The sequence below is a fragment of the Rhamphochromis longiceps genome, linkage group LG5, assembly GCF_057381845.1.
Source record: "Rhamphochromis longiceps isolate RC_006_pf linkage group LG5, R_longiceps_female_GT1.1, whole genome shotgun sequence".
NCBI classification, from domain to species: domain Eukaryota; kingdom Metazoa; phylum Chordata; class Actinopteri; order Cichliformes; family Cichlidae; genus Rhamphochromis; species Rhamphochromis longiceps.
In genome coordinates, this window is record NC_140561.1 from 21,712,615 (window position 1) to 21,723,888 (window position 11,274).

Here is an 11,274-nt window from a genome sequence, read left to right on the forward strand (position 1 = left end):
ATCTTCATGTTTCCCTCTCACCAGATAACCAAACCGACATCATGACCAGCAGCTTTACAGCTGTGGCTCCAGCAAACATCAGCTGATACTAGAAATTAATATTAAATAAATTCTAACAACAGCTGATCAAGCTTAAACGTGCTGCTGTTGTTTAGCGCGACAACCGCTGTTTTTTCTTTCTGGCGCCAAGTGGGCGATAAACAAGCAAGAGAGAAAAGCCAATCAGCTGATCATTGATCAGTTTCATGATTAAAGTAGCAACAGGAGAGGGAGGAAGAGAGAATGAGAGGAGAAGAGGCAGCTGTGCAGCAAAGACACAGAATACCTCCAGCTTTGTGTCTTTTCCATTGTAGCTGAAGTCCGGGACAAACTGTTCCTTTTCAGCTCAACACGAAACGCACAATATTTTCTCTGAATACGAGACGATTCTGTTTTTTACAGGATGGTTGGCAATTAGAAACTCAGTCATGCTAGCGAGTACCCAGTACGAAAAAGTCAGCAAAACGAAAATAAACTCCACCTAAACTTGGTTTAGATCTGACCCAGATAGACTGCAGGTCATAACTTCTTACCTGAAGTTCAGTCCACCTGACACTCGGACCGGCGGCCGCTTCGGGTCTCTGCTCCTGCCTCCCCTTTCCCTCATCCACCTCCTGGCCTCCACCACTTGCTAATGTTACTGAATCTGTGGATTCACCACACGAAGTAACGAATAACGACCCTATCTAAATCCCAGTAACGATTAACGCGTTCCTAATTTTGGCATAATACCTAGTTACCGTGCTCGTTACCACAATAATAACGTAGTTACTGTAACGCGTTATTAAGTAACGTTACTTAATAACGCGTTAGTCCCAACACTGGTGGGCAGTGAGAGTTTATACCCTCACTAACTTCTGATGCACACTCACACTCAGTTAAGGTTACGCCACCACTTAAAACCAGGCACAGTGGTTTATTCTTCAAATAACAGTACTTGCTGGAGATCATTTACATATAAACACATATCTGGCGCTGCAGTCAGTATTTACAGCATCAGGACTGTGTATGAAATACACCATAGAGCCCATTTCCCCTGCAGAGAAAAGCACCACATCACTCACTGTGGCTCACAGAGGTCTGCTGAACAGTGAAATAAACTTTGTTGGGCACTAGATACACAGGCGATGTTATACACTCTCCTAGTGATGAGTATTTACACACTACTATAAAGTGGCATGCAGACCTTTTCCACAACAGACATATTGACCTGTCATGAGGTGGAAACCACAAGTTTAGTTAATAGCATCACTGATGGCACAGTCCCCTTTAAGCTATCCCAGTCAGCTGGCACAAGTAATACAAAAACCACAGAGATAAATATTGTCTTTGTTTTGAGTTACACCTGAGGTCTACCTGTGAGATCACAGCCTTGAAAATGACTGTAAATGAGGTGTGACCTCATCAAATAAGAGACCAGTTTTCAGGACTGGTTTGTCCTTTGCATGGATGTTGCAGTACAATAAAACTTCTTCAAGCAATCCATCTTAAGAAACTTTATGTGCCTCTTAATTTTCCTGCTTTATTTGACTGATTGTGCTTAATGTGTCTGTGCCTGCCTGGTGTTTACTGTAAGTCCATATGTTGTGCTGTACTCTGAACTTCCCGTATTGATTCCTATGTTACTGTACGCACATCATGTCCAGAGCTGCAGCAGTTCATCCACACAGGTACCTCGTCCTTCACCAGGATGTTAGGACAACTTTGGGGAAAGAGATTCATTATTAAAGGCATGGTAGCACTGAATGAGCCATCAAGTCAGGTTAGGTAAAAGTGAAGGAAAAAACGTACCTATTTATGTTTTTTGCCTGTTAACAAACAAACTAAAACATTCCACTAAAAATGTGTCCAAAGACAAACTTTGGAAGACCTCCAGATAACCTGGAGAACCACTGTTTTAATATCAGAAATGTTGGCTCATTGGAAGCAGAATAAAAATCAGCTTCGATAAAGATGATGAAATGTTGAAGCTTGTGTAGCCGAGCTGTCATCTCACTGCTTTCATGTTGGGTGCTTGTTTTTTGTCTTTTGAATCAGAGACTGGCCATAAGAGACAGAGAGACAGAGAGCAGGAGAGGAAATGTGGCACACACCCACCTCTGCTGTTTGCACCCCTCACATCAGATCAGCTCTCGGATATAGTTGCATTTCCTTTCCTCACCAGCGAGGCTTGCACACAGCCTCTTCCGGTCATTTGGAGCCGGACAGCAGAGTGCGTTCGCCCGTAGCTCAGCGTGTTAAGGTGGATGTCTGTGAGCTCGCGGGTCGCCGACGATAAAGATGATGAAGATGAAGAAGATGCATCTGTCCTAATCATCTCCGCGACTGGACTGCTAAGGACTTCTTTCTCTTTAAAAAACGGGAGAAAAAAAGGTAACGCAGAATCGCGTCCGCCCGCTGGGACAAATGTAAATGCTTTGATAACTGATATCAGGGAAACGACTAACACACACACTTAACTTTTAGACTATTCTGTTTATTTTGAATAATTTGACACATTGATTAATCGCCATAGTTTGTTATTTATTCTATGCTACGACACGATATGACACTGATAACATTTTTGCCGACATTCAACTTTTTAATGATCCAGCTGCGCAAATGCACCACGCCTCTCTGCATTAGAGCGCGGGTTTGCTTTAATGGCATGAGACTCTGCATCATTATCATGTCATATTATGTCCTGACAGCTGATTTATTGATCACGTGGCCCAATGTGTGATTACAGATCCATGATTTTCCACTGTGAAAACTAAGAGAACATCCAGAGTCCCTGCAGTGCGTAGTGCTGGCGCCATGGTGGGCTCCATCGGCTTTTTTTGGCCTGCTGCTGTTGCAGTGTTAAAACGAAGGAGCTGCTTTATTCTGCACTTGACTTTGCTGTTACCAGCAGTGAGAGCCAGTGGGCAGCTAACTGGAAGCCCCCTGGTTTGTCAGAAGACTTGTTTGTGTGCCAGCACCATCATCAGCTGCTCCAAGCAGAATCTAACAAATGTTCCCAACGCTCTTCCATCGTATGCAGCTGTGCTGGACCTCAGCTTCAACTTTATCACCAAGCTCCAAGCTGATTGGACCGGCATCAGACTCGACCAGCTGCAAAGCCTGCTGCTCAGTAATAACAACCTCACCTTTCTCTCCACTGAGGCATTTGTGAATGTGAGAAAGCTTCGCTACCTGGACCTTTCCTTTAACAGCCTCCGCCTGCTGGACGAATACATTTTTGAGCCGCTGGAGAATCTGGAGGTCCTGCTGCTTTATAAAAACCACATCTCTCAGATAGATCGCTCTGCCTTCTCTGGCCTCATCGAGTTGCAGAGGCTCTATCTGAGCCACAACCAGATCACACGCATCCTCGTAGAGCTGTTAAAGGGCCGAGGCAGGCTGAAAAGCCTTAGACTGCTGGATGTTTCCTCCAACCGAATTAAAGCTCTGCCCCTGGATGAGCTTCAGGCTCTGCCTGCCTGGATTAAAAACGGTCTGTACTTCCACAACAACCCTCTAACCTGCAGCTGTGAGCTGTATGAACTGATGGCACACTGGGAACTCAGGGAGCTCAGCCCTTCCACTGACTTCAGGAGCAACCACACATGTGTGACATCAGGCCAGCCGAAGGAAAAAATGGCCATACTAGATCTGACCAGACAGTATCTGAACTGCAGTGAGGTCAAAGGTTTTAAAAAAGAAGGCTATCTGGAGCAATCTTTGGTGTTAGACTGTGACACCAGACAGAAGAACATGGTGAAGAGATGGGTGCTGCCAGGAAACCTGACAGTGTCTCAAAACGAAACCACTTTCATCCGTAACGAAAGCAGCCTTAGGATTGGGCCCCTAAAGGTAGAAGACTCAGGGGTCTACACCTGCTATGCCACAAGTGATTCATTCAATGAGACGCTGTATGTAACTGTAGTGGTGTTTAATACCACCATGAGCAAAGGACTGGAGAATCTAAAAACAGCCTACACCACCCTTGTAGCGTGTCTGATCAGTCTCGTCATGATTCTCATCTACCTCTTTTTCACACCGTGTCGCTGCGCTTGTTGTCCAGGTCAGAACATGGAGAAAAATGACGGCAAAGACAGCCTCCACTCTTCAACTGTCAGTCTCTCCCAGGCACACGAGGAGAGATGGCAAGAGAGGGTGGGAGGTGGAGGTTTCCTCTACAGACACACGGCCTTCCTGGAACCTAAAGAACAGCTGGAGCAGAATGGGAGGCTGAATCCAATAAGTGAGGAAGATGAGGAGTGGCAGGGGGCCAACAGGGGCAGAACAAGGTCTGATGTCAGCTCGGTGTGCTCCAATTCTCCTATGGTCATATGAAATAAGGGCGATGCCGCTGCTTCTTTGTATTCTAAGAATGTGAGCAAAATATCAAAAGTGAGCATCTTCCAAACAAAGCTTTAGTTGACTCGAGACGGTGGTGCCGATCCAGTAACATAAGATTCAAATTGATTTTAATCTTTTGATTAAATCACTTTTAGGCCTTTCCATTTGTGATGCGTCTTAACAATTCAAATGACTCCTCTGTGAAGGCACAGAGCGCTATATTTCTGGTAGAGAACTGGGTTTTTTTTCATAAATGCAACACGTGTTCCCTAAAAATGAGAATATATGAACTTTAAATATTGTTTGCGTTCTTAAAAATGCTTACCATGTAGACATTAACCACCAAGCAGCGCTTAGTAGACTACTTAAAGGCATTACTGAGAGAAGGTCACCTCAGAGTAGCCAGTAGCCTGCATGTTAAAGATATGGCCTTTCTTGCAATTGGGATGAAGGTGCTGCAAAGGTGAGAAGTTCTGAATTTGTTGAATAACGTAGAAAGGGAGGCTAATTTTTATGCAAAGCTTGCAGAACTCACTCTGTTACTATTATTATGCAATATTTCTGCTATATGTAACATTCCTAAACTTCACAGAAAACAGTGCTGTTAATAATTACACTTATGCAACTTTTTCAGTTAAATTTCTTTTTAGATGCAAGTGCGATTTAATGTTTAAACAGCAATATGTGTTTTTTGCAGTGATTTTGGCCTTAAGATGAAGTGCTTTTAAAAGCAGCTCTGATTAAATATCATATGCAGGTATACTTTTATTATCATTTAAAATGAATTCTAATTTCTGACAAATTTAGTTGACTTTTTGTCTCATAAAATATTATTTATATTGCTCCAGTTCACAACAGCTGCTGTCTGAAGGCACTACTTAAAAAGAAATCTTTAAAATGAACCAGACTAGCTCTTCATATCCTCCTGAGAACCGGGGAAAAATGAATCTTCCCACTGAACTTTTTTTGTAATTTCCACCCTCTTTGGGGCTAAAAGAGGCCACCCAAACACATAAGATATAGATGGATAGACCAGGATGTCCTCTATTTAGTACACCAGGGCTTATTAGCATAGCTCAAATAAGTCAAACGATATCAACCAAAAACAAACGTCCATTAGAGAAGACATAAATGAATAGGCTGGTTCTCAGGATATAAACACTCAGCAGCTATTTTATCAGTATAAACACAATTATTGACTGTTATTTGGCAAATTTATTCTCATCCAGTATGCATACATTTCCAGTAAACAGTGCTGTTGTTGAGCGTCAGTAATCTGCAGTAAATATTGATGAACTCTTGATGTCATTGTCTGATTGATTAGCAAATAGCATGCCAATAGCATGAATACAGTCTCATTTAAAAAGAAACTATTCCACCGACTAAGCTTCAGGTATAGTTACTGTTATCTGTGGATTATGCAGAAAAAACAAATCCTGGTTCCTGGTTCATAAAGAATTCATTGCAATAAGCTAAAGTTAAACACATATTCCAGACGACAAAAACAAAATCAGCCAGCTGAATTTAGCTACAAATAAATGCCACCATTTTATTATGTTCTATATGAGCGAGTTATTAGATGTAAACATTACAGTCAAACTGCTCGATTTTAGAGGTTGGGTTCAAATTAAATTACCAAAGATTACAGAATAATTCGAGTAAAAGAAAATAGTATAAATAGTATTGTTTTGTGAGTTTGGATGGATGAATCTTAGAAACGTATGGAAGCTGCTCTAGATGGAAAACCTGAAACTGATTGATAATGCTAACAAACATAACAATAAGTTTCCAGTTGAGCAAGTTTATTTGCATATTTTGTTATCACACTGCGACAAAATATCGTGTTCAGTGTCAGGTTTCAGAATGGCAACATGAACACACATACTTCCATACTGAAGAGTAAATAGCAGCCTGGAAGAGCCTGAGAGCGAGTACCATCCACTGAATGCTTCTGGGCATTAGTGCCCAACCCTAAGCAAATCAGCCGATGCCAGCCACAAGCCAGAATTCTCATAAACACTGTCAGAAATAGCAGCTGCAGCCAACACTCGGGCCCCTGTGGCTGGCTGACAGCTGAAATATAAATGTAGATGTAGCAGTTTTTCAAACAGATGTCCAACAGAATCCTCTTAAAAGGACTAGAAGCTCATATTTTACCCTGGCTGGTGCAACCACAAAAGCTGTGTTACACTGTGCAGAAAGGGGTGTGGATGAAAATCAATGAAGACCAAAAGATGACTCAAATAAATGCAACTTATAATAATAAAAAAACAATAATAATACATTCAGGCTGTTCATTTCAGGTCACAATGTTAGCAGTAGAGCATCGTAATTGCTACACAATCTCTGGATAGTCAAAGTTGTGTTATAAAGGGTATGTATGTTAATGTTGAAGGTACAGTGATGTTTATGCACTTCTCATGGTGCTTTTTCAATATAACCTCGGTGTAATCACGATAAATGTGTCTGTGGGAGTTTAAGCTCATGACATCGTCAGAATCTAGCATGTCTGTTAAATATTATAATGTAGCAACACAACCGGAGGAACTTTTCAGTCTGTCAGAGGATGCACATATGTACTATGTCATCATGTTGGACATTATAATAGCCAAAGACGGAGCTACGTGTGACAAATCATTACCTACATGTTCAGTGTTTACAGTCAGTATATTGTCAGTGTGCTGAGTTCACCTGCTGTATTTTAATATATGCAATCCTGAATAACGACTTATTGCATTTCATTGTTTGCTCTGTGTATCTTGTTTATTGCTGTACTCCTCATGTAGTTCACAAACAACAAAAATAAACATGATGTAAAAAGAGACGTGTGCAGTATGTCCTGTGACATATGTGCAACTGCAGAACTTTCACTGTCATGTGCAGCCAACAGCTTGTTAGCTCAGCTTCACACAAACAGTGGAAATACAGAAACAAGGTAAAATCACTGGCGTGGCTCTGTCCCAGGCTTAGAGAATCCGGCTAACTTATTAATTGTGACTTTGCAACTTCTTTAACATGCATAAAAAATAAAGACTTGAAATGTTGTAATGTCCTAGTGCAAAGGCACCTTTCATTTTTGCTCTGCAGTTTTTGTTTGTGTTAAAGATGCTTTAAAGGCAGATTTTAACATGTTTGGACACAATCCGACCAGTTGTGCTGTTCTGCAAAGCTAAGTAGCAGGTAACTGAATCCTTAAAGGTATGCACACTAGAATAAGGGGCAACACAGCAACAAAATTATTACTTATTAATAATTTAAAATATTAAACTCAGAGGGAAATTCCTTCTCCAAGTCCACAAAACACATGTAGACTGGTTGAGCAATGCACTCTCAATTATCCTAGAGAGGGTAAAGAGCTGGTCCAGTCTTCCGCGACCGGGACAAAAGCCGCATTGTTCCTCCTGTAGCTGAGTTTCGACTAACTGTCAGACTCTCCTTTCCAGCACCCTCGCATAGACTTTCCTGGGGAGGCTGAGGAGTGTGATCCCCCATAGTTGGAACACACCCTCCGGTCCTCCTCCTTAAAGATGGGAACCACATCCCAAGTCTGCCAACATAAAAGTGCTGCCCATGATCTCCATGCAACATCGTAGAGGCAAGACAGTCCTACAACATCCAGAGCCTTTAGGAACTCAGTGTGAACCTCATCCACTCCAGGGGCTCTGCCACCAAGGAGCTGTTTAACTGACTCAGTGATCTCACGCCCAGTGATGGACAAGTCATCCCCCTCGTCTCCAGACTCTGCTTCCTCTAGGGAAGATGTATCAGTAGGATTAAGGAGATCCCTTCCACTGCCTGACAAAATCCTCAGTTGAAGTCAGCACTGCATACAGTGCAGGTAGAGGACCACTTTCCCCTCCTGAGTTGCCTGGCGGTTTGCCAGAATCTCTACGAGGCAGTCCAAAAGTCTTTTTCTGTGGCCTCTCTGAACTCCTCCCACGCCCGAGCTTTTGCTTCAGCCACTGCCCGAGCCGTGTTTCATTTGGCCTGTCTGTACCTATCAGCTGCCTCTGAAGCCCAGTAGGACTCCTTTCACCACCGGTGTCCACCATCTCAATCGAGGGTTCCCGCCATGACAGGCACCAACCAGCTCAGTGCAGCATGTCTGTCCAGCATCCTACCCGGCCACCTGATCCAACTCACCGCCAGGTGAGGCGGTGGTCAGTTGACAGCTCAGCCCCTCTCTTCACCCAAGTGTCCAGAATATACAGCTGTAGATTCAGAAGGCCAGATACGCTAAACTATTGTTCGGCTTATAAGCGCAGAGAACAGTCAAGACCCATTCCCTGAACTGCAGGATCAGGGAACAAACCCTCTCATCCACCGGGAAAAATCCAACATACAGGCAGCAGGGAAGGCAGGGATACTAAGATACCCACCCCAACCCGCCGCCTCTCACCACAGGCAACACCAGACTGAGACAGACTCCAACTCCTCTCCAGGAGACTGGTTTCAGAGGCCAAGTCGTGTGTTGAGGAGAGCCCGACTATATCTAGCTGGTACCTCTCATCCTCACGATTGGCTCATGCTCCTTCTCCACCAGAGAGGTGGTGTTCCATGTCTCAGTCAATAGCCAAGAAATTATGCTTTACTTAAATTTATTTACAGTCTAATTATTTATTTGTTTGCTGTAAAAACCTGACTTGTTACATCCTTATTCTAGTGTCCCTACCTTTAGGAATTTGAAGATAAATATATTTAGATTGTCGTTTCGAATAAAATATATTAAAATCGATTTAATTGTTGGGAAATGATGCCCTTAGTTGTGGGCCATATTATAAAGTGTTGCTATCTTTACTACTCAGGGCCACTGACTCTCTTATCAAGAAAGAGAGTCTTAATTAGAGAGTATTCCAATTCAAAATGTAAAACTGTTCCTTTAACTTTGGCTCTGACTGATCAGACTTGGCCTGACTGTTGTGTCCTTCTAGGCAAAGATTAATTTTCACTTGCTGTCTTAGTTAGTCTGCAGGAAATCCTCTGGCTTCAGTTTCTAAATTACGTTATTGACCCAACCTTGTTCACTTGAGTGAAATAGGAGACCACATGGACTGCTGGGGTGGAAGCTGGGAGTCGTATTTGTTGCATCTGTGCCTGAAACATGCCGGCTTCTGGCCACATTTGAAGTTGCTGGATTTTCAACCTTATTTGGATTGTTGACCACAGTATGTCCCAGAGGAGAGTGAACTCGCTGTGCTGTATTCAGTTTCCTCTGCCAATCACAGTCCAAGACAGAGCTGCATTATATCAGCTTCTGACAACCTAGTGTTTCCATCTTATTACTGTAAACTTGCAATTTACACACATAAAACACATCTAATTTTATGTGGAACATAATATATGACACTTGTTCATGTGACCGTCTGGCATGTGTGTGAAGAGGGTGCACTGTGACACCTCACTGGCTGCCCTGCAACTCATCTCCTGGATAAATGATTGAAGAGGTCTGCGGGGATGTTCATGCTCCCTGTCTCAGCAGGCGCTTTCTCATATTACCACGCTTACTCACAATACACCCAACACTACCCAGGTGTGTGTGAGACTAGGCTTAAAGATCTGAAAAACGCTGGACAAAAACACAACACTGAATCAGGATCTGCAAAGTATTTAATTCATAAAAAGCCCAAAGGAGACAGAAAGGGGCTGACAGTGGCTGATCTGTGTGATGATGCAAGCGTTTAAATGGGAAAGAGCTACATGATATGCCAGATTATTATTAGAACAAACGCAGCTGTCTGAAGAAAATATCAGATCGCTGAACATCACACACACACACACAGATGGCAGTAACTGTGGGCCTGCTGACAATGAATGAATGGCGTCTTTGCTCGGTGGCTTAAAGGCTGAATTCTAAGTGAGATGACTCATCCTCTCCTCAGGCCCCTCCCAGGAGAATCACATGAATGGGGAAGCGACTGAAGCAGCAGTTGAGCGAGTCTACTGCCATCTAGCGGCCACCAATTCCCTGACATGGAAGGATTCATTCTTCCCTCTGCAAAAATATTCTTGGACACTTCTCAGATCATTTTTTCATGCTTGCATGGAGTATGTAGGATTTGCCCTGATGTTGTATAAGATGAAATGTTTTTTTGGTGGTCTCAAAAGCAGAGGATGGAGGCTGGTGAAAGAACAGATCAGTCACTTTGATACTGTTGTCGTTCATTATTTGTTAATCTTATATTGGTGTTCCCAATGTTTCAGTTTTTCACTCCATCGGGACAGAGCGGAGCCCGTCGTGCTCAACAATCATGGCCGATGCACTCTAAAGACGACTACACGGCAGGAGAAATGTTTTCCTCTTGCAGCAGCTGCCAGATCGAAGCAACTGGAACAACTTTTCACTTCAGTTGCACAAACATCTGGGAGCACACTCATAAACATTTTCTCCAGAATATCTCCGGCCTCATAGCTTAACCTAAAAAGGAATAACACGCTGGGAGTGATTTATAAAAGTGCAGGAGAAATATAAACTGAGCTCGATGAGATGAAGAACACAACGCAGCCCCGGTGGTGAAACTGCACAGTTAGGTTCAATAAGTATTTGATGATGACACACTTTGCCTCTGTGCACCAACACAAAGGACACTAAACACATTTTTAAGAAAAGCATTGACATAACTGTTCATTTTACAACCATTTACCCCATTTTTAGAGGCTCCTGTCAACATGTTTAATCTTCCAAAAGCTTATAGATCCAACTGTGAGCCACACCTGTTCTCAGGTGTCCTCACTTTCACTACATCCTGATTTAGTTTCTCTTATCTACTCTCTGTAAAAGTCCCTCTGAAGTGAAGAATACTGTTGCTGCCTTTATCTGGCAAACGCAACGTTAGTTGTGCAATCATAAAGATGAAAGTGACCGTCTCCTATTTGTGTCAGAATGAACGTGTTCATCCTGCACACGGGAGACTG

The 11,274-nt window shown here is 42.9% G+C and overlaps 1 protein-coding gene across 1 annotated transcript; it reads left to right on the forward strand.

The window, feature by feature from the left end:
• The first annotated feature begins 2,234 nt into the window (after positions 1-2,234).
• LOC146669926 (amphoterin-induced protein 1-like) lies at positions 2,235-7,170 on the forward strand. Its single transcript, XM_085406580.1, has 2 exons — positions 2,235-2,412; positions 2,768-7,170. Exon 2 carries the CDS (start codon positions 2,836-2,838, stop codon positions 4,354-4,356), a length of 1,521 nt encoding a protein of 506 aa, XP_085262706.1. The 5' UTR covers positions 2,235-2,412; positions 2,768-2,835; the 3' UTR covers positions 4,357-7,170.
• Positions 7,171-11,274: the final 4,104 nt, after the last annotated feature.